This window comes from Ambystoma mexicanum, chromosome 1p (genome assembly GCF_040938575.1).
Source record: "Ambystoma mexicanum isolate Mex_15411 chromosome 1p, UKY_AmexF1_1, whole genome shotgun sequence".
In the NCBI taxonomy this organism is placed as follows: domain Eukaryota; kingdom Metazoa; phylum Chordata; class Amphibia; order Caudata; family Ambystomatidae; genus Ambystoma; species Ambystoma mexicanum.
Window position 1 is genome coordinate 19,002,147 of NC_090921.1, and position 27,463 is coordinate 19,029,609.

The 27,463-nt window shown below is 47.5% G+C and overlaps 1 protein-coding gene across 1 annotated transcript in view; it reads right to left on the reverse strand.

Annotated features, from left to right (window-relative positions):
• LOC138564054 (oocyte zinc finger protein XlCOF6-like) overlaps positions 1-26,124 on the reverse strand; it is an 80,790-nt gene extending 54,666 nt beyond the window's left edge. Inside the window, exons 1-2 of the mRNA XM_069642882.1 lie at positions 25,223-26,124; positions 10,315-10,936 (exon numbers count right to left, since the gene is read on the reverse strand). Coding sequence (XP_069498983.1) covers positions 10,315-10,762 — 448 coding nt within the window. The 5' untranslated portion in view covers positions 10,763-10,936; positions 25,223-26,124. The remainder of the gene's footprint in view (positions 1-10,314; positions 10,937-25,222) is intronic.
• Positions 26,125-27,463: the final 1,339 nt, after the last annotated feature.

Below are 27,463 nucleotides of genomic sequence, written 5' to 3' on the forward strand. Positions count from 1 at the left end.
TATTCGGATGAGGTGAAGGGAGGAGAAGGAGGACCAAGAAACCAGGAGGAGGAACAGGGTACAAAGTGGAGGGGAGTTGGGGGCTATTTAGCTCCTGAGCCTGGTTAGCTTGATACCAACAGCTACCAGGAGTTACTTTTGGCTCCCCAATCCTACTGATGCCAAATAAACATGCCTACGTGATTTTAACTCTGTGCGTTTGGGACAATCAAATAAACATTAGGACACAGCTATACAATATTTCTAGCATACGTGATCTAAAATAATGGCTAGATAGGTTTGCATATTATGTTTGTTTGTTTATTTGGTATGGCGCGCAAAACCCAGAGGTAACAGGGCGCAACAGAGGGCATGAAGATAAGGTTACATAAAAACTTAGTTACAGGATAGGCACAAATTTACATATTTACATACAGTAATTACAATTCCGAAAGGTCAGTTGAGTGGATATAGATATATACAATTCAGATAGGCTTTGGTCTGTGGGTATGATCAGTCGTGGGGATCATTGGAGCGTAATCAGGTTAGGAGATTGCGCCTGAAGCTGTGGTAGGATTGGTCAGCTCTAGTGTTGAGGGGGAGGGCGCTCCAATGTAGTGCTGCCATGACAGGGAAGCTACTGCCGCCTGTTTTATTTTGTCTGAATGTGGGGAGTTGGAAGGAGTTAATCGTTCTGATGGGGCGGGTGGAGGTCTTTTTTATGATTCTGGCAGTGAGGTAGGAGGGGGCTGCGTTGATTAAACATTTGAAGGTAAGTGATGCTGTTTTGAGAGTAATACGGTCGCTGATTTTGAGCCATTTGTGTTCTCTTTTGTTGGATATGTGTTCTTTGGAAGGTAGGTTGAGGACTGTTCTGAGAGCATTATTTTGAAGTGTTTGCAGTTTGTTGATTATGGGCCTCATTACACGGATGGCGGAGAACCATGGCGCTATTAGCTATTAGCGCCATGGTTCATGCCGGTAAAATACCGGCACCGCCTTGGCGGAAAGGGGAATTACCACCCCATTCCAATGTTGGAGGGGGCGGTAATTCCCCCTTCCCCATTCCCCTTTTTGCCCCATGGGGCTCAATGGGAATGGGGAAGGCGCTAATTACGGCACCGCAAATTGCGGTACCGTAATTAGCTCCCTGGTCCCTTTGCGGGTTGGTTTTTAAGGCCTGCAAAAAGCAGGCGTTAAATCCCCCAAACCGCAAAGGAACCTCATAGTAAGGCGGTAAGGATTTACCGGTATTTTACCAGTATCGGTAAATCCTTACCGCAATCCGTGTAATGAGGCGCTATGTATTTGTTGGCACCTAGGTACATGGCGTTACAATAATCAAGTTTGGAGAGTATTAGGGCGTTGGCTATGATGATGCAACTGGCTTGGGAGAGGAATGCTGTACATGCTCTGATTAAGTTACAGGTGTAGGCGGCGGAGGAAGCTAGTGAATTAACTTGTTTATTTAGTGACAAGGCTGAGTCTAGGTGAAAGCCTAGGGTTTTCACTGTTTTGGCAGTTGGAATGGTGTTACCGTTGATGTTAAACGCTTTGTAGCTAGGGCAGAGTTTTTCTAGGTTAGCGTTGGAGCCGAGGAGCAGGATTTCGGTTTTCTCATCGTTCAGGCAGAGGTCGTGTGTGGCCATCCATGCCTGAATGAGGAGATATATTTTGTTTACCAAGGCCGTGTCCGAGTCAAAGTTGCCCGAAAGGGGTATGAGGATCTGGGTGTCGGCAGCATAGTTAGTGTATGAGACACCCAGTCTGTCCAACTTGTCGAAAAGGGGCTTGGTAAAGATGTTGTAGATGTTGTAGAGGGTGGGGGAGACGCAGGATCCCTGAGGCACACCACAAGTTATGCTAATGGGGTCTGCTGAGGCAATTGAGGAGAAGACTCTCATAGTACGGTTGTCCAGGAATTAGTGTATCCAGTTTATGGCCTCATTCGAGAAGTGGGCTGCTGAGGCCAGGTGTTCGCACAGGACTGTGTGATCCACCAGGTCGAAGGCTGCCAACAGGTCGAGGAGGAGTAACATGGCAGTTTTTCTCATTGATTTCGTTGATCTGGGTTTTTAGGTAGATGAGGGCGGTCTCTGTGCCGTGTTGGGGTCTGAAGCCTGATTGGTTTGTGGGTTTCTAGGTATTGCTGGATTTGTAGGTAAGCTACTCTGTCTATTATCTTTAATAGGAACGGTACTGTGGTGATGGGCCTGTAGTTGGTGGGGATAGCAGGGTCTAGAGTTTGCTTCTTGAGCAGAGGCAGGACCCAGGATTCTTTGAGATTGTTAGGAATGGTGTTAGAGGAGAAGGATGCGTTGATCAGTTTGGTTATAAAGGGGGCTAGGTCCCTGGCAGCGTCCTTAATTATTTGGGGTGGGCAGTTGTCGCCTTTGCAATTCGATGGTTTAAGTGAGGCTATGACCCTTTCAGTTTCTAGGATAGATATTTTGGTGAACCTGAACGGATTTGGATTGGATGTTTTAGCGTGGTGACTGGGTGAGGATGTGGTAGGGCTTAAGGAATCTTTTGTTTGTTTGATTTTGGATTGGAGCGTTGTGATTTTGTTAGAGAGAGCGTTTTGGACACAGGTGCACCATTACTTGTCTATAGTTGTCTGGCAGGGGTATGGGGGATTCTAGTTCCCTTAGTATAGCAAATAGCTCCCTTGTGTTGGAGTTGGAATTTTCTATTCTTTCGTTAAATATGTTCTTTTTGTGAGAAGGATTTCTTTCTTGTACTTATTGGTGAAGAGTTTAAGCTGTAGTTTGTTCTCTTCTGTGGGAGTATTGCGCCATTGGGATTCTTATTTCCTTTTGCGCATTCTTAGTTCTTTCAGGTGAGGGGTGAACCAGTTGTTCAGGTGGGCTTGTTGTTTGCTTTTTTGCATTTTTAGTGGGGCAATGATGTCAAGTCCGTTTTTCATAGCATGGTTGTAGCTTTCTACAAGGCATTCTGGATTTAGATTGTCGGGGAGGGAATTCAGGGTGGTAGTAGGAGTGGTAAGAGATTGTCTGGGGTTATGTGTTTTTTTTTGCTCTGGTAGGTAGGGGTGGTGCCATGGTCTTTTCTGTATTGACTTCTTTATTAAGTGATAATGTGAAGTCAATGAGGTAGTGGTCTGTCCAGTGTTGAGGGGTGGTTTTGGTAATGGTGGTATCGCAGTTCAAAGTGGCGATCCAGTCCAGGGTCCCGCCTTTATTGTGGGTGGGGGTGAGTACCTTTTGGAGTAGGCCATGTTCGGCTAACATGGTGGCTATGGCTTGTGCTGACTTGTCGTCAGGGTCATTCAGGCCAAGATTTAGGTCGCCAAGTAAGAAGTACTTAAGATTTAGGTCGTCATGTAGAAGTTAGATTTGTAGAACGCTATATGATGGCTCCTCGTTCCCCAGTTGTAGCTCTGATCACTGGTAAATGCTGGATATACAGATAGCACGCCCATACACAAGTGTTTCAGGGCTCCACGAGGCAAGGGAGGTGTACATGGGAGGACAAAAACAAAGATCTTACTAGGCCCAGTGACATTGAGAATGTGCAAGGGGGGTGGGAGTGGGACGTGCTGAACACAAGATCAAAACAACGACAGGCAGCACGGTCAGGAGGAAGCCAGTGCAAGAATTAAGCATAGCCAACGGGTGTCTAATAAGTGCGGGTAAGGGGACTGTAGGGTTGCAGATACAGGGGCAGTGCGGGTATGCAGCTGTGTGGGCAGGGATCTCGGCCTGAATTCAGAGGGTGGCCAGGTGCCCAATGCAGATACAGACAGATCAGCGAGGGAGAGGAAGAGAGAAGGTGGAAGCAAAGAGGAAAGTCTTTAGGTGCTTCCAGAAATGAAGTTTCAGAGAGGCAGGGAGGCTGTTCCAGAGGAAGACCCCAGTTGAGGAAAGAGATCTACCACCAAATTGTTGCTTAGAGAAGCGCCTGACTCTGAGGGAGTTGGAGGAGCAAAGAGCTCGAGTGGGAAGGTATTTCCGAAGGAAGAGTTGAAATTATTGCAGACCCAGGCCCTAGAAGGCCTTGTGGACAATGCACAGGGTCTTGAAGTTAATCCCTGCAGCCACTGGGAGCCAATAAAGAGATTTCAGGGCTGGGGAGATACGATCCCTGGGCTTGAGGCGAAGGACAAGTCTCGCAGTCCTGGTCTGGAGGAGTTGCAGGGGGTGGAGAGTAGTAGCAGGAAAATCTAGAAAGGGGCTGTTACAGTAGTCCAGCCTAGAGAACCTGAGCTCAGGAGACAGAGCTTCTGGGGGAAGGAGAGGAAAAGAAGAATACCTCTGAGAATGTGCAGTTGGTAATTTGACTTCTTAGAGACGTCAGGGATGTGAGGAGAGAAGGAGAGTGTGGAGTCGAAGATGGCCTTGAGGTTCTTAACCTCAGAGGTGGGAGCATAAAGAGGGCCAAGAGAGGCAGGCTAGAGAGTGACAGGAAAGGAAGATGCAGGAGTACCGATGAGGAGGATCTCTGTTTTACTGTCATTAAGGTAGAGGTCGTTGTCGGCACACCACTCCTGGATGGCAGACAGACATGAGAGAGGGAGAGGTGGCCAAGGGGTGCCAGTTATTGAAAATACGTGTGTATAGGCACGTTATAAATGACATATCATATCATATATCATATTGGTTGAAAAGCCAGGGAGAGAGGTTAGACCCCTGAGGAACATCACATGTGGAGAATGAGATAGAGGAAAGGAAGGGCCTAAGTTGGACTGGGGAGTGTTGGTTGGAGAAGAAAGAGGTCAGCCAGGAAAGGGGCTGATCAGTGATACCCAGGTTATCACGGACGCGGTTGAGCAGGGTGGCATGGATGACTGGTTCAAAGGTCGAAGAGAGATCGAGTAGGATGAGGACAGAGGGGAGATTAGAATCAATGTTGGAGAGCAGGTCTTCAAAGATGTTCAGGAGAACAGTTTCCGTACTTCTGGCTGCTCTGAAGTCAGACTGATGGTTGTGGAGACAATCAACAGAATAAGTGTGGAGGTTAAGCTGGGAGATGGCCAGCTTTTCCAGGAGTTTCCCCAGGAAGGGAGTGCTACAGTTAGCTGAGCAGGAGGGGTTGGCAGTGGGTGCACCAGAGAGTGCTTCAGGGGGGAAGGGAATACTCCAATGGCGAAGGATTGGTTGCAGAAGTCGTCCAGGGCAGGAGCGAGGGTGTGAATATGGTCCTTGATGGTTTTGGACGAAGAGGGAAGAACCTGCTTTGACGAGGCTTTCATAGATCAGACTTGTCTAGTAATCTTGTCAAGGGAGAATAGAGAAAAGAAAGAGAAAGAAGGAGGGGGGGGAGCGGCTGCAGGGGTGCAGGGGGTAGCAGAGAGAGAAGAGGGAAGACGAGAGGGCGCAAGGGCAAACAGGATGTCCTGGGTTCTAGAAATGGGAGGCCAGGCCCGTGCAGAGGGCCTGGGAGGGGACAGGGGAAGTAGAGATTGCAGCAGGATTGGCCAGCTCCTTGCAGATGTTAAAGAGTTCAGCCGAGTTGTTAGATGCCGCAAAGACGCAGGCTTGGATGTGATCTCTCTTCTTAGTGTGGATAGAGCACCGATATTACCTTTGGAGCAGGCGGCAGGCCAGTTTGTCAGAGGATGAGCAAGATGCCCGCCATTTCCTCTCAGCCACCCTACACTTGCATTTAAGGGTGACGAGGTCAGAGTCGTACCAAGAGTAGCACTTGGCTTTGGGCTTCAAGCGGAACTTCATGACAGGGACAAGAACATAGAGGGTATCAGAGATAGCAGAGTGGAGGTTGGAAAGGGCTGTGTCAGGATGAGAGTCAGCCCGAGGTAGAGGAGGGGGGAAGAGATGGTGGTGGCAAAAGCCTCAACTGACACATGCTTCATGTGCTGGGTGACCGAGAAGCAAGGTGGCAGTGCTGGAGCTGGCTTGGCCTGAGGGGATAGAGAGAGTGAGATGGGAGGAAAGGAGAATGTGATCACTCCAGGAGAGAGGAGGGATGAGAGGGTTAGAGAGGGGGACTGCAGAAGAGAGGAGAGCATCCAGAGTGTGCCCTGCAGAGTGAGTCAGAGAGGGGTAGAGGGGGGGGCAGAAGAGGAGGGAAGAGAGGGCAAGGTAGCCAAGGAGGAGGCAGTCCCAAGAGGCAAGGAAGCTGGAGAGGAGAGAGAAGGCACAGTAGGGGAAGGAAGGAAGTTGATGAGGCACGGGAAGCGTCTGTCGAAGAGGAGGAGGAGGAGGTTGGCCTGGGGGCCTTGGACCAAGACGGTGTCATTCCAGAAAACATTAATGATGTCTTTAGAAGATTGGAAGGAGGCCAGGAGGGCCTCCCACAAGTGCCACCATTAATGGGAGAGGAGGAGAAAGCACAGAGACCATATGGAGAGTCCATTGGTCTGGCGAGGGAACGACAAAGAGGATGTCGGGGAGGGTCTGTCTGGAGGAAGTGCTGGTGTAATTGTCTTCGATGGGGAGACCAGAGTTAGAGACTAAGGGCCTCATTACACGGTAGGTGGCAAGGGTTTACCGCTACCGGTAAGGGCACCGGTACCGGTAAACCCTTACCACCTTACTACGAGGTCCCTTTGCGGGACTCGACCTTAACGGCTGGTGTAGACCAGCCGTTAAAATTGGGACCCTCAAAGGGATCTTGGTGCTATTTACGGTACCGCAATTTGCGATACCATAATTAGCTCCGTCCCCATTCCCATTGAGCCCTATGGGGCAAAAATGGGAATGGGGAAGGGCCATAGAGGAAGGGGGAATTACCAACCCACCAACCTCGGAATGGGGTGGTAATTCCTCTTTCCTCCATGGTGATACCGGGACGGTACCGGCAGCAACCATGGTGCTAATAGCACCATGGTTTACCGCCTACCATGTAATGAGGCCCTAAAATATCCTTTTTGAACTTCTTTATGACAAACTCAGTGAGAAGGGTAGGATTGTTGATGGATAAACAGTTGGAGAAGATAGGTGAAACAGAGTGCCATAGGAGATGAGGCAGAGGAAGAGGAGAGAAAGAGAGAGAGAGAGAGAGAGAAAAAGAGAGAGAGAGCGAGAGAGAGTGTGAGAGAGCGAGAGCGCACGGGCCCAAGAGGTGGACGAGACAGAACAGCGGGACAGGGTAGCACAATGCAGTCACTGGGCCAGACAAAAAACACAAGTGTGCAGCTGTATTAACACAGTTACAGCCACAGGACAAGCTAGGTTTAAAATGAGCAACTAGGTGACAATAGTTACAGCCAGAGGGAACTGCTGTAGGTAGAGAGAGAGAGGGAGTCCAGGCGAGACGCATTGAGGGTGGGACAGAGGGGAAAGAGACAGTAGTGTGTAGGGGTGACTAACCCATGGAGAAGAGAGAAGTCACGTTAGGTTCAGTTTAATCAGGCTCAACAGGCAGCAGAGGTCTTGGCTGTTACTGCAGGGCGGCCATCTTTGCAGGGTCTCGTGGATCGGGATAAACGTAGTGTGCACAGTGGTCAGAACAGTACAAAAGTGATCTCAGGGCAAAAAGTAGCAATACTCGAACAACGATTTTCATTTAAATTTAAAATTCAATATTAATTCAATTCTTGTTGATCCTTTGCGCCGAGATGCGCATTGCCGAAATACACCCCATACAATGCTTACCGCATGTGAGGGACACTGGAGGTCCTGTGCAGCAAGATGCGAGGCTGTAGGAGCGCTGCAGCAGGTCTTCAATCAGGGGCGGCACAAGTGAAGAAAAAGAACACCAAAGGGCCCTGTGATGGGCCTTATGTGTCTAGGGCAGAGAAAGGACGGCAGAGAGGAGCATGGAGGGGAATCGCTGACGGGCTGTGCATGGCGAGGTATTGGTTGGTGAGATAAAGCTGTAGTGCGTGCAAGGAATGAGACTGACATAGTAGGGAGTGAATGGTAAGGTGGCTGGAAGAGTGAAGGAGGGTGATATAGAAGGTGGGGTGGAAAGGGGAGTAGTATTAGTGTGGGAAGGCGAGAAGTAGTGGGAGCACGATAGGAAAGAGTAAAATCGGAAGGTGGATGTAGATAGTAGAGTGAAAGAGAAAGAGGGACATCCGAGGATAGAACAGGAGGTGCAGGGCAGAGAAAGAATATATGGTGGGTGGAGTAAGAAGGAGCAGAAAAGGGAAAGAGAAAGACATGGGGAGAAGAACAGGAGGGCGTGGAAGGAAGCAGACAAGTGGGGTCTGAGTGTCTGAAAGGCACCAATCCTTACAGCAAGGCATACATTAGTTTACAAAAATTGAGTTTGCTAATTAAAATGTTCTTGATTAGCAAACAAACTTACTTGTTTAGCATTTGTACCCTTTTTAAAAAATAATCTCACCAGACGTTATTTATACCAGAGCCATAAAATGAGCAACATTACAGCATTTTTGTGTACCGCTGAAGTAAGAGCTTAGTTAGAAGCATGTCTATAAAATGTAAAGGTCAACTGCACGAATGGACACAAACAGATATGATAAAAAAAGGCTCTGAAAACAGTTTTCAGTGCAAGACTGTGCAGCTGGGTCCAACCGGTGTTGCACAAGGCAGTGTCCCGTACATTGTATGCTTGACCCATCAGTCACTCTATAAGGAGAACTTCAGATGTTACATACATCAAAAAGTTCACAATGTTAAAGGAAAAAGATAGCCTCTGACAAAGTATGTAGCATGCTGTTGCGGCAGACAGGGTAACTGTCATCTTCAGGTTGACAAGATGGCCCTTGTCGGTCATTGATATCAACTGTTTTCAATATAGCAGTCAATACCACTTCCAGGGGTGGACAGGGACGCTAACTGCCCTCAAGCCCGGGCAAGGCAGGCACACATGCATCATTCCAGCCCTGCATACCCATTAGTGTTTATCACTATTAGCACTCAGAGCCACCACCTGGGGGTACTGATAGTTTTTTGGGTTTATTTTTAAAGGAACCAGGCGTTGTGCAATTCATGTTTCCCTTACAAATAAATTACACATGTCCGCGATTGGAAATCATTCTTTCCAGGACCAGCAGGTGCGCAGGTGAGTGAGCGAGGGGTGGCTGTTGAGGTGTGGCACTCCAGTGGAGACGCTGCATGGGGCACCACCTCCAAGGAGAAGGTGAAGGCTGGGCAGTGGCGCAGCGGGCCGGCCTAAAATGCAGGCGGATGCTTGCACATGATGCTTGCCTTCCCAGCCTCCAGATTGGTCAACTCTCTCAGACAGGTGCAAAAATATATTGCAATCATAATTGGAGAGCAAAGCGGGCTCTGGCGGCTAATTGCAGTACAGCTGTAGGTGTACAGACTGGATGCAACTATTGATCACTACTTTGCGTAAACATCTAGTTAGTTTTGTGTATTCATTATGTAATAGAAAAGAAAGTAAGACACTAAGCAGAGTGGATGGTATAGCGGGCACAGAACTGGTTAAACGAGGTTGAATATTGTAGTTTGCGGCCATCTTACTTTCAGGCTAGCTGGTATAAAGCAACAGGGTGCTGAGATAGAAGGTCTAGGAGTTTGGGATCAGCTCATGGGTTGAGCATTAGTTACATGTATGTAACCATCAGGTCACAGAACTAGGTTTGCCATCAAAAGCATTTGTCCATGCAATCATGTAAATTTTCAAAAGTGTTCACTCGTCAATATGATGCATCTTTCCAAACAAAACCAAGTATAGTTGACACTGAGCTTTAGATTCACTAACCTAAACTTTACTGACAAACATGGAGACAATGCAGTGTTTTAAAGTAGCAGTACTGTAATTATGCAACATCTTACATGTTTAGGGATGAATTGCAGGTCTTTTAAAGAAAATAAAGTTAAGACATATTGGTCTTTGCCAGGCAGGATATAGTTGGCTTAATAAAAGTATCATCCTATATTGCTAGCACTCCCACGCAGGCTTTTGGCACTTTTAAGAGTGGAGGAGATAACTGCTGCACTCTCTCGTCTTTAGCCCCTTTGAAATTGCAGTGAACAGAGAAAAGAGGGCAGAGAGAGCACTGAGGGCAACAGAGGAATTCAGAGTGAGCTGTGATTTCATTAAACAGGGCAATTTAAATAGCTAGATGTGCTACACGTGTCAATTTAATTAGCAAACGTACACAATTGCATAGCAAATTGCTATGCGACACTGCTTGCACAACTACCTTTAGGGGTTTTAGATCAGTGACCACATAGTTTGTTTCCAGAGGGGGTTTGAGAGAGAGTAGCCATTTGCCTTCAGGCCATCACGCTCAGACAGTTTTAGATAGTTTGGGTTACCGATCTGTAGATTCAAGCCTTGGACAGGGAAACGCCTGCGCAAGGAAGAGAGACGACACTTGGTGAGCCCCTTTACAATTCTGTAATTAGAACCCTTGAATTACTGGTGTGCTCTTGAGGTCATCTGTGACAATATGCAAATATGTTATCTTACCCAAGGCTGGGATTTCCATTATCTCTCCTTCCCCAGAACGCAGGTCTTCAATGGTAAATGTTTCCTCCTCTTCTTCTACCTTCACACGTAATATGAAATCTGGATTTATTTTGTGAGTAGGTTTTTCCCCCTCTTCAATCTTCACCTGGTCCATGAGCTCTGGGTAATCGCTGACAGATGGAGCCTCCCCGTCTACCATCACTTGTAGAAGAGGCTCAGGGCAATCGCTGGCACACATCTCCCCCTCTTCTGTCTTCACCTGGTCCATGAGCTCCAGGCAATCACTTGCAGATGGTGTCGCCCCTTCTTCAACCTTCACCTGGAGAATTAGCTCTGGGCAATCGCTGGCAGATGGCTCCTGCCCTTCTTCAACCTTCACCTGATCCATGAAGTCTGGGTAATCACTGGGTGATGGCAGCTCCCATTCTTCAACCTTCACCAGATCCATGGTCTCCCGGAGATTCTTGGCAGGGGTTCCAGCCTCTTAAATCTTTACGATGCTTCCCAACAGAGGACTTTTCTACTTGAATCTGCCCTCTCTCCAATGACTGCTTTCAATTAGTGAGAGTCAGAGCTTCATTTTCTCACTCCATAATAATCGTTATGTTTAAAGGTGAGAAACCTGATGAAAGAGAAACACAAATGGTTAGAATATACGCCCACATATCTGTGGCTTGCATTCTACTGACAGTCCTGGTCTTATGCAGGCATCAACCTGGTCAATAATTAACACCTAATTTCACCATAAACTGGAAACACCAACTTTTAGCTGCTATTGGGTGTTTGCATGGAAGACTGATGTATACACCAATAGCCTCTTTCCTGATTACCGGTCCTAAAAGCATGAGATGTCCTTGTTAGGTAAGAATTGGTGCAGCCACACTGGGAGACTACACAAGACTAATCTGCTTGATATTAGGTAACCCATCTTTTGGTGTAGGTCTGTACTACACAGGTTGGTAGTGTCACTGAGAAGCCAGGCCTATCTCAAGAGGGGTAAATGCGAGCTGCAGAGCTGTACAAATGAAATCCGTAATTACAAGTAGCCAAGTAACACACTCAAGGTTTCTGTTATTATTATTATTATTATACTAATTTAGCACTTATATAGCGCTACAAACCCTCAGGTATCTGAGCGCTGCTCATTATTACCCACAGTGTGTGGTGTTCATAAATAGTTATTTAATTAACATCCATTTTAAAATAAATGTTCTTTAAAAAGGCAATTCATGCAACAATGTAAATATACTTTTAACATACTTTTCAGAATCAAAGCAAGTTAGTGGATAATCTTTGGATATGCTTCTTACACAATTCATACACCCTGAGGTGACTTCAATCACAAGGACAGTAATGGCACTTATATCACACTAGTTATCATTTGCAAATTCTGAGGTTGCAGAAAGTAAAGGAAAAGGGTTAAACAGGTTCTCAGTATATGTTAAATCTTACAATTAAATCTAGACAAGCCTTTCCCAGCAATAATGGTCTAAAACAAGTTACCACCTAGGAGGGACAAACAATATCAAAGTCAATGGACTTGAAGAGTCTGCAGGGAGCCAAGACAGCCAAAGTCAATTTGAAGCAGTCAATGGAAATGGCATTTCTAACAAAGGAGCAGTCGGATCGTAGTATTAGGCAGTTTGCGAGACACCGTTTGGTTTATGTGCGCAGAAAAAGAGAGCCTTCTCCAGCAGCCATCTTGATAACCACTACACCTGTACGTTTGTAACCTGAATACATCCTACTTTTTGGCGGCCATATCAGATAATACAGATCTCACGTAACTATTTCATTTATCTGAACAGGGCACACGGGGAGTCGGATAAAGGATTCACGGCTTATTTCCCAAAATGGATTTCAATGGCCGTAATGACGAGTCCACATTGGTTGCCACATTCTCCCTGGCAGCAAGTGGGACGCCCTAACCTGAGTCCTAACACCTCTCTGCTCTGAGATCATGAAGATAGGAGGCAGCTGTTTGACCCACTTTTCCTTCAACTTCTAGGTTACTGTAGATAATACAGGCTGGAGACTCTCAGGCAGCACATGATGCCAAATAGAAAGTCAACTTTTTTTCCAGACAAAGCCCCCCCTGAATGTTTTCTGGCATTTTAACTTTATTTTTCTTCCAGCCAGACTTAATCCAACACCCGACAGAAAGGGGTTCTCCTTTGGTTGCTCTGCCTGAAGCGTTCTTATGATACCCATGGCAGGGGCAGGTAGGTAGACAGAAATCCTGCAGAACACAGATTGCCTCAGTCGAGGCATCAAGGGGCAGAAAACAGATCTCAGATTGTGGCCGCCAGTAAAGATTCAAACTCAACAGCCAGGTCTTCAAGTGTCTCCTCAAAACGCCTGGTCCGATGCACCCCGAATTGTAGAGGGCAGAGAGTTCCCAAGAATCGAAGCCTGGCCAGCAAAGGCGCATGTGCCCCCATCTGTGTTTCTTGAATATAGGAATAGTCTAAAGTTTAGCGAAGATGTCGACTGGGAACAACTGAGTGAAGTGTGTCCTAGTTAAGGGTGAAGCCATTTTGTAATAAGCTTTATGCATTAGGGACAAGGCTTTGAATTCCACTCTTTTGACCACAGGAAGCTAATGCAGGGAGAAAAGAGAAGGGAAAATAGGATCACATCACCCAAGGTGGAGAATCAACCTTACAGCCGCATAAGTTGTCATTTCAGACACAGACTTCTTTGAGAGCCCCAGATACAGGCCTTACAAATTCCTAAGAAGCAGACTAGACCTGCAGGACGAGTTCCTCCTTCTACATACTCCACCTAAGAAAAAATGCACTTGCCCCTAGGTAACTGCTGACAAAATAGTTACTAGTGCTTTTGTAAAATGGTGCATGTCACCATAAGCACACTTCATATTTGGTGCAATGCTGCCAAGCATGCACAGTGAAACTTGAACTTGCCATAACATGTAAAATACGTTTCTAACATCCCCATACTCGACAGCAAGGTTGAGTATCATGCAAATGGTACCTGCCCTTCATAAAAACTACTTGTCAATGATAGTGGGCTAGGAGATTTTATGAACCCTGAGACCGACTGTATTACAGTAATCAAAACAACGGGAAATACAAGTATTCATAAGCTGCGCTTTCTTAGAGAACGAAAAATAGCTCAAGCAGCCCTTCAGGGTTTTAAGTTGGAATAAACTGCTACTCAGCAAATTTGTCCCTCTAAGGACACTTAAAGGTTTAACCAGACTCTGAAAAAATCATACTGAATGAAAGTGTCATAATTTACAAATGTTACGAACAAGCAAATGCAGCTGTGCCACAGAATTGACAGTACACGATTTACAAATGTTACGAACGAGCAAAGACAGCTGTGCCACAGAATATACAGTACACAATTGCACAAGGGCTAGTGTCAGAAGACAAAGTTAGACATTTACTGTAGACAATATATTGTCATTGATGAACGCTTGTGGGATCAGCAAAAAGCAAGCGCATAGTTTGTTCCGTGGCTTTAGCAAAGGCAATTAACAAGACATGATAGATTCCTCTTCCAAACCACAGAATAGCAGCCCCTTGTCTTCAACGGTTTAATGCCTTTAAAATACACATGGTGCTGACACCATCACAGTAATAAGCTATTGATGTCCATTGACAAATAGCACGTATTCAAATAGAATGCAAGCTTGGCTTCCTAAGAACAAAAGCAGACACTATCTATAGACTCAAAAACGTGCCGTTAGGGTCAGCTAAAGGTGAACATTTTCCCCTGTTCCAACAGAAAAAAGCCAACCACAATTGACAGCTTCCTGTTGTAGATGAGCTTGTAGCAGAGCAAAGAGATGCTTCTGCACTGATAAGCATCTTTGAACCGGAACCGTGATATGCGGTTTAAGTGTCCAAAGCAATTGTCGCGCCTAAACCCCTTCAGAAAATGCATCCAATATAATGGCATTTGAAATAGACCAGAAAAGAACACAACGCCTTGCATGGTCATCAAGCGGAAGCCCATGCATTCTAATGGAAATAATCAAGAAGCAAAGACAGTGCCCGTCACTTGAGTTTTCACATAGGTAAATCATGTGTGCAATGCAAAGCTAAGCTCAAGAGCAGGTCCAGACTGTAGACGTTCTGTCCAGGCTCAGGAAATGACGCACATAGTACATGTAGACTAAATCATGCATGTTAATATAAAAAGCACAACATACTAAGGCTAAAGGAAAATTCTACAGAAGGCAGCCGAGAGCACACCACGAGATCATGGGGGGCTGGGACGAGCATTCGATAGCGGGTAAGAGCAGCAGGCCCCCGTGGTCACTTTGCACACAAAACTGCAAAGCCTGGAAATCGTGAGTTTTAAGTGTGTTAGTTGAACTTTTCTGCACATGTTAGACTGACGGCGTGCTTTATTATGTCATTCCACTCCTGATCATACCATGGCATAGCTCAGACAACATAACATGAACCCCATGATTGCTCAAGAGGGTGTGTTAAAAATGATGAATTGTACTTAATCTTGGGTAGACACCAATTATGTTTTTAGCTTACGCAATAACGCTTTCCATATATATGATAGTATGCTATGTTATTATGGCTCTCATTGAGCGGAGTGCGGCGAGTGTGTTGTCCGTGTCGGTACCCCAGAGGAGCTGCAGCGACTGAGTCTCTTTTCGCTGCCTATTGGTCTGGAGGAGGAGTTCTAAACATAAATACTGTAATCACACGCAGAGAGTCGCGGAGTGTGTGTTGTCTGTGTTGCTTGGGGTGCGTTGGGGCGGAGACGCGGCGTGTCCCACAACCCTCATATGCGCATACAAGTAGGACAAGTTAGAAAAGACAAGCAGTCGTAATTTCCAAGCTTAATAGGTAAGAAAGCATCTTTACGTTAATCTTTAAAGTAAATTTACAAGTCATTTCTGCTGACTCTTCTCATTTGAGAGAGAAAACTTGTAAAGCCGCGTGTATGAAAAAGCGAACGCCGAGGTATCAACAACAGCTCACTGGGACTAGCTGCGATGGCGGGGTCTCGCCCTTTGAGCAGCAAGAAAACGACACCTTACATATACCTGGTGAAAGTGCTATGACTGCGGGGCTGTGCCCTTTAGCAGCATAATGAGTCGCAATTAAACACAACACAGGAGAGGTTGTTCAATCTTGAAATCAATACTGCGAACAAACACCAGCAAAACCTTGCAATATAACCCTCAGAAGGGTGATATTAATGCAACACGAGGGCTACTACTTAAGATCAATGATGGCAAAGAATATAAACATGTCTAGCACGTCTCTAACCTTGAAATCAACACCTAATAAACTTCCAGCAGTGACCAACTTGAAAAGAAAAATACGAAATCAATCTTTGGACCATTGCGGGAAAAAAAAAAAACTGAAGGGGACATCCGCGAGTTCTGCAAAGCAAAGCTATGCAACAATATCCCAGCTGCCAAAACCAGTGAGAATATGCCGGTCCCAACAGTCAAAACCAGCGATATTATGCCGGCTGAATCAACCTCTATGAAAGACAGCATCTCAAAAATATTTCAATAACGGATACTCAATTGCTCTCAGCTGAAGGCCAGTCCAATACGAATAAGACATCAAAAATTGAATCACGCATTGAAGACATGACGGAAACTCAATTGCTCTCAGCTGAGATTCAGCCTAAATCAAATAGAGCGAAAGGCCCGAATATTCAAAATAAAGACTTGTTAAATATCCGTTTTTTTTGACGTCCAGCCTAAACTGAACAGTGCAATATGTCCGGAAATTCAAACTGAAGTCCCAACAACAACAGAAGCGCAACCGGTTCTGGAAACATCCAAAATAATGAAGCCGCAAAGTCTAGAAAACGATCAAGTACCAGATGAGATGCGAAATATTCCACCCTCACCCATTGCTATTGATCTAGAACACAGAAATGAGGGCTCAAGTATGAACTTGGAAAAAATATTATTTATAGCCTCTTCTTCCACGATTTCATCACGGGACAACAGTTTGTACCACTCACCAAGTCTATTCGACAATTCGGTACACATGTCATTGGCGGGTCTAGCGATGGAAGGGCAAGCATCCCCAAGACAAAGCGAAATACTGATGCAAAAAACAGATGCAGTTGACGAAATTCAATCACAAGGCAAATTGTTAGAAATCACCCTAAACTCAATTCACATGACAGTGGTCACCTTAACAAACTGTTTGAAACTTTGGACTACAAAATATCAAGGCAAGCAAAACTTCTTGACCAACTCGTAAACTGGATGAACCAACTGACAGCAGCACCAAGTTCTACCAACTGGTGCAATGGACGGAATCCGGCTAATGGAGGTACCATGGAAAAAGATTTTGCTAATCTTCCTGAAATAGGCCACGTAATTGAGGAAGTTCCTATAGATACCGGGGCTGATAACTCTATGCAAATCATTGAAAATAGGGAATCTTTGTACCAAGGTGATAAACTGGACATCATACACATCCCTCAACATGATATGGGCGCAAACGCTAACATGAGCACCCTTGTTAACATCGACAAGATACATTCTGCAACGAAGGAGGTGCTGAGTTCAGCCGTTGCTAGATCAATGACATATGATCTATTTCAAAACACAAATCAAAAGAAAAACAATAGTAAAAGCATTGACACAAATAAGAAAAACTCAAACAATCAAGAGGGTTTATCCCTGCCATCAAGAGCTAACATCAAGCAGCTAATCCAATGGCTAATACCTAAACTAAAGGAAACTAATAAAACAAACATGATGCAGATGGGATCAACAAAACGAAGAAAAAAAAACATCTGCACCACCAGTTCCAACCATCAATCTTACCATTCAAGATTACTTACCATTAAATCAATTGATTGCTTCGATCAAAGTGAATGAGGCCCCAACTATCAACCCGAGCCTAATCGCTACTAGCTTAACAGACCAGACTGTTGTTAAACTGGAGAAACGGCAAGATGAAACAGAACAGGAAATTAGCCACAAATTAGTGGAACCGCAAATGATGAATCCTACTGGCAATTCAAGCAATAACCCATCGGAGAGAACTGATGTCCAATTAAGCAACATGAGTGATAACACCATGTAAAAGTTGGACCCAAAACAAAATGGAGAAGAATTCTCAATATTGGCGGATGTTAGAGCCCAGATCGAAAACTTGATAAAGAAATATCTGGAATTACAACAATTAATTACGATTCCATCCCAGAAAGAAACTTGCTGTAGGGCCAGCAATGGCTTCTCCAGCCTGACCAACGAAGCAAACACACCACCTTTATTGCAAGCACAAATTAACAATAAGGTACAGACTGCATTGTACGACCAAGAAGTTCAACGACTGCAACAGCAGTCAGTAGTGAATAACGCTCGAACGAGACTAAAATTGAACATACAGAATCTGAGTTTGGAGAAAAAAAAACCAAGAAAAAAAAAATGGAACTTAATGTGCGAGGCAGTCAATTGACTTCTACTGACTACACATCATTTCTCCATCTCTACCGTGTAGCATACAAGGAGCATAATTTAGAATTTTCTAAACCAAGACATGAGTATGATGCTCTCGTACAAGCTAAAACAACAGCCCTAAGGAAAAACAGAAGATTGATTCTGAGCACAAATTGTTCAGATGAATTTCAGAAATTAAAAACACTAAATTGCCAATATAAAAAACTGGCTAAGAGTCCATTGTATACACATGTTCCAAAAAGATAGAGTCTATGCTGTGTAGTAGTCTCAATAAAAACATGGGACAGATATGGGCACTGATTAATACCAGTAGCAGTGCCACTCAAAAAACAGCACAACTTAATGGTGTGAGTGAACTAGACTGGAAATCATACTTCACTAACATCTACCAGAAAGAAGAGTCCGAGTCAAGTCCGGCCCCGATGGAATGCTCTAATTACAAAGGTCTCAAAATCGAAGAAGGGGATGTCCTGTACTTTATAAACAAACTCTCAAACTCATGGGCTCCTGGCCCTGACGGCATGAGCAATTTCATGTTCAGACAAAATCCAGCCCAATGGTCAAAGATCCTTACTCTTATTTTCAATCGGATCATAAACTCAAATAAAATACCGGCCATGTGGAAATCTGCGATTATTATCCCGATATTTAAACAGGAGACAGAAAGCTACCCAGCAATTACAGACCCATCTCATTGCTCGATGCCTCAGGCAAGCTGTTTGAGATTCATTCTCAGAGACTTCAATCAATGGACAAATCAATCGGGAGCCAGAGATCCTCTACAAACTGGATTTGTTGCTGGGATGGGAACATGTGTCACCCTATTGACATTAACATCAGTCATTAGCACCATAAAGCAATCAAACAGCCGTTATATATTATACACATAGATCTGCGGGCAGCGTTTGAGTCTGTCTCCCGAGAACTGCTAATAAAGAAACTAACACGTCAAGGCTGTCCTAAATACATCATACATCTAATTGATGACCTGCATACAGACAACAGCATAAAGATCAGATTGACAAATGAAGGTAAACTATCACAAGCAGTCAGAACATTTAGAGGGTTGAGACAGGGCTGCACGCTTGCGTCAGTGCTATTCAATTTCTTAATTTTGGATGTGGGAGAGACTTTTAAAACCATTTGCACAGACTCACCGAAATTATCAAACAAAAGCATCCCTTTCCTAATGTATGCAGACGACTTGGTCATCATGTCAAAAACTCCTATGGGCCTACAGAAGGCACTGGATGCAGTAATAACTTATACTAATGCCAATCATCTAAGCATTAATTGTGAAAAAACTAAAGTTATGATGTTTAATGTTACCCAAAAGATATAAGAAAAGAATCGCATAAATGGAATCTGACGGGGGACCAAATCTTGACAAAGAACCAAACCGCCACGTACACACAACAGCAACAAGACAGGGTAACAACATTTATCCATCAAACTAAGAGCATCCTAAGGAAACACGGGAAGTTTATCCTAGTCCCGGCTTTATCGTTTTACAATCAGATGGTATCACCTATAATGTTGTACTCCTCAGAAACAAGACCTATTGTAAAGGAGGAATTCTGGAACTGTCTGGAGGCAAAGTACTGGCGGGATGTTCTTCACCTACCTATATCAACCCCATTACCCATCATCAGATACGAGTTGGGGTTGATCTCCCTCTACATAAGATATACATGGCTAATAATAGCACCATTCAGAAAATGTTTACTAGCTTGGAACTCAACCACGGTATTGAGAACACTAGCCGCCTTCATCTTTGCATCCAAAGACAACTTTATATGCAAATGGAGAAATCAAGTCACCCACACTCTAGCATCGATGGATGCTACTTTGTCAATACTGCTTCAAAATCCTATGCAGATAAAAACTAGGATTTTTGCTATGGACTGGGATAAGACAAGAGTCAAATGTTCCAGTTACTGCGACTTTGATTCCACAACGATCACAGTAAAAAACGACGCCTATCCAGAACAATATTTGATCAGGTCTCCATCTATGAAACATCGAAATGACCTTCGACTGCGACTCATCTTTGGCCAACAAGACAGGTGATGCTCGGCGAAAGCTCATCAACAGTGAGCAAAAGTTTTTTTAGATATTGTAATCATCAAGATATAACAGAAACATTGAGACATCTACTCACTGAGTGCGAGGCACTCCTTATCCATCGAGTGAAATACTTTAAACAGATAACAGAACCATTTGGTGTTTCTACATCTGACACACTGTGGCGAACTATCTACTCTGGCATCTCTACAGCGATTTCAATAAGAGCAATTGCATTTCTATACGAGCTAAAATTAGATGAACACAAACTTGTCGTATCATCATAACATTAAGACGCAATGTGTCAAATTGTAAATTGCAAATTGTAATGGCAATGTGCTAAATTGTAAAGTGTAATGGTAATATGTTAAATTTGTATTCAATTTTGTAAACTTGTATTTAAATATTGAAAAGTTGATAAATATCAGCTATATCAATAAAAAATAAAAAATATGGCTCTCATTATAGCAGGAATAATGATCTTCAAAGCTGGTAGAGAACAGAAGTGATAATAAATATATGGACTTGCTACCTTCAAGTGTCAGCTTCATATTTCTGAGTAATGCTTCATAATAATGTCTCTGAGTCACAACGAACTACACAATATTTTCTGGCTGTATTTTTGGCAAGTATGACAAGGGGTGCAGAACACAGGGAACTGGCAAAAGCGCTAAGCCGAACTCCTGAGGCGCCCCTATCATAACTCCACACAGCCCTACCTAGGGGACGAGGGGGACGGGCAGGGAATCACGCCTTAAGGGGCAATCAAATTAAAAGGTTTGGAACAGAATCCCAGCCCAGATTGCCAGAAACCACACTTTCCCAAAGGTTTTTGAACAGATACATTGATGTTATTTGGATTACAAATACATAATACTGTTTTTTGTTCAATTAGTTGGAGAAAATAGGTTTTCATTTTGACCACTGGAAAGGAAGGTAACAGGGCAATGTGGAATTCCTGTAGATACAGATGGTGAAGCCGAAACCCTAAAGGAAGGGTACATAAGATCATCACTGCAACTATGCGTTATCATGGAAGATTGAACCCATCTGATGACAAAAGTACTGAGACGAAGAAACACTCAAAAACACGACCTTTGAGCGGGATGAAGGCTAGAGCAGCGGATGTCAATTGGTAGGATGTTATGCTGGGGCCGACCCCGCTATTTAAACTCAACAGCAAAGACAGGCTGTATTCTTCATCATCCACTGACCCGTCCAGCAACGGCCTGTGCGGCTCTGGCAAGCTGGAAGCTGTGATACAACCAGAGGGAGAAGCAGGCGACCAAGGAGGCCACACATAAGACTGGAGAGCTGGAACAGGGCAGGAAGATGGCAGTGAGAGTTGTCTGTAAGACTGCATAGAAAAATAGCGGGATGCCTGAGAAGTGTTTTTCAAGTTGGTTGGGAACTGGCATGATAGACTTGCAGAAATTGAGATGTGGTGGCACGACCTGTAGTGGGTGGTCCGTCTGGTCCGACACCAGTGTGGAGACCATCTAGCATTCCATATAGCAGAACCACCTAGGTGACCATCAGCAGAGAGCGAGAGACCATGGAGGCGGTGTAACCTGTCACAGTGGAACCAAGGTGTCGGACAATTACACTGAGGCAGTCGACAATCATTTGTAGTGGAGTGAGGCGAGACTGAGAACTACTAAAGGAAGAAGTTGAAATAAGAAGTGTGGACCCGCAACTCCTGGTGAAACCTGTGAAGAGTTCCCCAGGAGAAGGTAACGGGAACACGTACAAGTCCGGGAGGGGGTCCTGGAAAGTTGAGACTAAACTAGGGGGGCGCTGTTGCACTAGTACCAATATGGCCATGTGAACGAGCAGCTCCGCGACAGGGAGAATCCTTCATACTACTCTCTCCGCGTGGGTGCAGCGTTTCTGCCTGTGAAGCTACGAGGAGATGCCCTGCCGAGCTGCGACGTGCCCAGCCTAACTTCTGCATCTCGCGGACGAGCCGTTACTGAATAAATGCTCCATTTTGAGTTGCGGCTTGAACTCTCAATGGAGTTCTGTGCCACACTTCCACAGTGCGCAGCCGCTCTCTGACTCGACCAGCGGGGCTGTAGGGCCCGATTTGGGGAGGGACGCGCACCGCTTGAGGCACCATGCTCTGGACTGCGTACACCCAAACAACTGGGCTACATCACCGACCACTTCACCTCCTACGGCGAGGTTGTTCCTGTGTGACCGGCGGCTTCCTTGTCGGACCCAACATTCGCCGAGGTTCCCGCCCGCAGCTTGCCGCCTCTGGACTGGAGCCCAGCGGCGCGTGGAGATTGCTTCCCGGTTCAGTGGACTTCCTTGCAAGGGCTGCTGTTCACTTTGCTCAGCGGGCTGGGACGTTCCACATTGCCACTGCCTCTTCTGCAGAGTATACCATTGGACTTGCGACATCACCAGAACGGAGCCAGAGTGCATGCCCCACCTGTGCATTGGACCTGCGGCATGGGGGCCCCTTAGGCACCTTGACACTGGTACCAATCACTGTGCATTGCCTTCAGCTCAGAATCCACCATGTGCGGAGTGGTGCTGCTTACCATCTGGCACTGAGGAGCCTCTCCCTGATCTCTGGAGCCCTTGAAGGTTGGGCGGGACCCTCCCCTGGTGGGACCCACTATCACGCCCCAGACTGCAGGGTCGGCCCTCCTGCCTCCCAATGGAATGATACAAAGAGGTGCTGCGCCAACCTCTTACCGCCAAACAAGGTTCAGGACCCTCCAGCTCGCATTCTCTCAAGCTGTGCCAGCGCACCTACCATCCGCTTCTACTGACGTGCTATAGATTCCCGGAGGGCGGATATGATGGGTTATGTCTCCTGCACCAAAGGGCAACACCAGACTGATCCCGCTCCACTGCGCTTCTACTAATCAGGCCCAGATACAAACAGCACCTTTTGGCTACTGTGGTTCCTGCTAACCTGGTGCGCACGGAATTACTCTCTCTGTCCCAGGTCTGTACCCGACGCCTCAGATACTACTGCACCGACACTCTATAGATGGGCGCCGAGCCGCTTGACCTGCTGATGATGCTAGTGCCCCGAATACCACCTCCACCTGGGGAACGCACGCCACACCATTCCCCCGCTCACCTGATGACCCCACACTGTTCCGAAGTCTAATAGACAACTGAGGCGGCACTACAGCTGGCAACAGGGATGCAGACCGAACCTATGTTTGACCGCCCAGTGGTACCTTGACGGCTTTCATCACCATCTGTCGCCCCACTGTACGTGGGTGGTCACAATCCATTCGGGTACAGTTTGGGGTGACCCTGTTGGTCATAACTGTTTGTACTGCTGATCCAGGTGACACTGCTCTGTCCTGATAAACGGACCACGCTTCCACCTAGTTTTCCTTCTAGTGTTTTGCACAAAGGCTCGTCTCACCTCATCCCCGACTGCTGAGACCTTTATTTGCCATTGCACGGCTACAGTGGTCAACCGCTGGCGCACCTCTGCGACAGCCTCCCTTGCCTTGTAATACTCTGCATACTCTGAGACACGCGTTACTGTGCCCTATCACTCCCCTGAAGAACTCATTGAGCATACTTACCATCCATTGCTACTTGCTGAGACTCACGGGCCAGATCGGTCTCCGCTGATCCTTGCGCGCTGTGAAACCTGCTTCCCTTGAGGGCTGGCGGGAACATGACCAAAGAAGCGAACAAAAAGCACAGCTCTATCAACTTGTTTGATAAAGCGGCGCTGAAGTCGAGTGAGTCCCTATGAGGCCTCCATGCCGGTAATTGCCACCCCCCACCCCCAGGGTCTACCGAATCGCAAAAAATGATAGAATACATGCAAGAGGGGTTCACCGCTCTACATTCCTAACTAGACGACATGAGTGGGACCATAGGTGTTCGAACAACCCCGATATGGAGAATATCGACTCTCGGGTACAGAAGTGGAGGCTAGGGTCAGGGTAGCTGAAGACGACACTGTCGCCCTTCAGGCAGAAGTAACCGCCCTGTCTAGGCAGATTCTAAATGTTAGCAAGAAGAATGAAGACCTTGAATCGTGCTCCAAACGTAACAACCTCTGCATCTTTGGGGTCCCTGAGGATAAGATTGATGGAAGACTACATCGAACGCATCCAACCTACGCTTCTGGACTCCCCGAAACTGTCCCCCGCAGTTTGCGAAAGAGAGAGCCCACCATGCCCTAACAGCAAAACCCAGGCCGGGTGCTCCTCCTCGTCCCATAACAGCAAGAGTGCTAAACTACTGGGTTAGGGATTCCCTTCTTCGTGCAGCCAGAGCCAAGGGGGGCCTCTTCCTCGGCTCCTCCAGAATACACCTTTACCCGGACTTCTCGGTGACTGTCCAACAAGATCGAAAGACCTTTCTGGCCACCAAAAAGAGGCCCCGAGACCTGGGGGTTAAATACTCTATGCTCTACCCTGCCAACTCAGGATTGAACACTTAAATCGAGTCTTCTTCATCGGCCCCCCAGGCGATGTTGCTGCTGCTCGTGGTTATGGTAGAAGTTGTCTCTAATGGGGGAGGGCAGGGGTGTTTTTCGTTAAGAAAATGCTTGACATGCGACAGGGAACTAGAGTACCTGAACGTATTTGGATTGGCACCATTAGATTGCAACCCCTATGCATCTGGGCTAAGCCATGCAATCTATTTTCTGGTTTAGACTGCTGTTTATTGTTGTTAGTCCCATACCCAAATGGATGAAGATAGCGTTGTTTGCATGAGCTGGAATGTCAGGGGGCTGGGTAAGTACACCAAAATACATAAACTACAGTTATATATTTAGCGGCACAAAGTTAAACTCCTTTTCCTGCAAGAAACACATGCCCGTGCCAGCAAATGTGAGAGGTATGCTAGAGCATGGGGCCCCCAATGCTATTATGCTGGGCAGAGAGTTCGTACTGCTTAACATATATGGCCCCAACATAGATGATCCGGACTTCTATACACATCTCTCATCCCTGCTTTCTGGGTTCCCCTTGTCCCTATCCTCTGTGGTGGGGACTTCAATACTATTTTAGACGTGGACCTCGATAGGTCGGGCTCCAGACCCAGCCAACTTTCCTGGGCAGTCAGTACTGGGAGACTTTGTTCCCCTTAGTCCTTTTCCAATGTTGCAACATGTAACAAGTGCACAATGTAACTTCCAGTACTGTGCACTTGGGTCTCTTAGTCATTTCCAAGGCAGTACTCAGATGCTGAAGTAAACAAAAAAACAGAAGCAGTAAGCAGCTAGCCAGTGTCATAGAAAACAGCCATAATGGTGAATGACATAACTGTACTAGTTGGCCCTTTCTTCATTATGTAAAGTGGAAAAGAGACCCCGAAAATGCATACAATATATTATTTTTTTAAATCACCAAAGCATTTTAAAAATGTGAAAAAGTGGCGAAGTTGCAGCAGCTAAAAATACAGACTTACCAGCAGATTCCTTGGCAGTTAACTAAAGGCCTCCAGATTTCAATGTGAGGTCAAAGAATCACTTGGGAAGAGCTCCCTCAAGGCAACCCCTGGAGCCAGCAGGTCTGGGGCAGGGTCCTTCAGCAGCAGGTGTTCTAGGAGGGCAGAAGGGCTGGGTCAGGGTCCTTCAGCTCCAGGCAGCAGGTGTTCTAGGAAGCCAGCAGGGCTGGGGCAGGGTCCTTCAGCCCCAGGTAGCAGGTGTTCTAGGAAGGCGGCAGGACGGGGGCAGGGTCCCTCAGCTCCAGGCAGCAGGTGTTCTAGGAGGCCAGCAGGGCTGGGGCAGGGTCCTTCATCCCCTGGCAGCAGGTGTTCTAGGAGGCCAGCAGGGCTGAGGCAGGGTTCTTCATCCCCTGGCAGCAGGTGTTCTGGGAGGCCAGCAGGGCTGGGGCAGGGTCCTTCAGCAGCAGGTGTTCTAGGAGGCCAGCAGGGCTGGGGCAGGGCCCTTCAGCAGCAGGTGTTCTAGGAGGCCAGCAGGGCTGGGGCAGGGCCCTTCAGCAGCAGGTGTTCTAGGAGGCCAGCGGGGCTGGGGCAGGGCCCTTCAGCAGCAGGTGTTCTAGGAGGCCAGCAGGGCTGGGGCAGGGTTCTTCATCCCCTGGCAGCAGGTGTTCTAGGAGGCCAGCGGGGCTGGGGTAGGGTCCTTCAGCAGCAGGTGTTCTAGGAGGCCAGCAGGGCTGGGGCAGGGTCCTTCAGCCCCGGGCAGCAGGTGTTCTACGAGGCCAGCAGGGCTGGGGCAGGGTCCTTCAGCCCCAGGCAGCAGGTGTTCTAGGAGGCCAGCAGGGCCGGGGCAAGTTCCTTCAGCCCCTGGCAGCAGGTGTTCTAGGAGGCCAGCAGGGCTGGGGCAGGATCCTTCAGCCCCAGGTAGCAGGTGTTCTAGGAGGCCAGCAGGGCTGGGGCAGGGTCCTTCAGCCCCTGGCAGCAGGTGTTCAGGCAAGCCAGCAGGGCTGGGGCAGGGTCCTTCAGCAGCAGGTGTTCTAGGAGGCCAGCAGGGCTGGGGCAGGGTCCTTCAGCCCCTGGCAGCAGGTGTTCTACGAGGCCAGCAGGGCTGGGGCAGGGTCCTTCAGCCCCAGGCAGCAGGTGTTCTAGGAGGCCAGCAGGGCTGGGGCAAGGTCCTTCAGCCCCTGGCAGCAGGTGTTCTAGGAGGCCAGCAGGGCTGGGGCAGGGTCCTTCAACCCCAGGTAGCAGGTGTTCTAGGAGGCCAGCAGGGCTGGGGCAGGGTCCTTCAGCCCCAGGCAGCAGGTGTTCTAGGAGGCCAGCAGGGCTGGGGCAGGGTCCTTCAGCCCCTGGCAGCAGGTATTCTAGGAGGCCAGCAGGGCTGGGGCAGGGTCCTTCAGCAGCAGGTGTTCTAGGAAGCCAGCAGGGCTGGGGCAGGGTCCTTCAGCCCCTGGCAGCAGGTATTCTAGGAGGCCAGCAGGGCTGGGGCAGGGTCCATCAGCAGCAGGTGTTCTAGGAGGCCAGCAGGGCTGGGGCAGGGCCCTTCAGCCCCTGGCAGCAGGTGTTTTAGGAGGCCAGCAGGGCTGGGGCAGGGCCCTTCAGCCGCTGGCAGCAGGTGTTCTAGGAGGGCAGCAGGGCTGGGGCAGGGCCCTTCATCCCCTGGGAGCAGGTGTTCTAGGAGGCCAGCAGGGCTGGGGCAGGGTCCTTCAGCCCCTGGCAGCAGGTATTGTAGGAGGCCAGCAGGGCTGGGGCAGGGTCCTTCAGCAGCAGGTGTTCTAGGAAGCCAGCAGGGCTGGGGCAGGGTCCTTCAGCCCCTGGCAGCAGGTGTTCAGGCAAGCCAGCAGGGCTGGGGCAGGGTCCTTCAGCAGCAGGTGTTCTAGGAGGCCAGCAGGGCTGGGGCAGGGTCCTTCAGCGACAGGCAGCAGGTGTTCTAGGAGGCCAGCAGGGCTGGGGCAGGGTCCTTCAGCCCCAGGCAGCAGGTGTTCTAGGAGGCCAGCAGGGCTGGGGCATGGTCCATCAGCAGCAGGTGTTCTAGGAGGCCAGCAGGGCTGGGGCAGGGTTCTTCATCCCCTGGCAGCAGGTGCTCTAGGAGGCCAGCAGGGCTGGGGCAGGGTCCTTCAGCAGCAGGTGTTGTAGGAGGCCAGCAGGGCTGGGGCAGGGTCCTTCAGCAGCAGGTGTTCTAGGAGGCCAGCAGGGCTGGGGCAGGGCCCTTCAGCCCCAGGCAGCAGGTGCTCTAGGAGGCCAGCGTGGCTGGGGCAGGGCCCTTCAGCC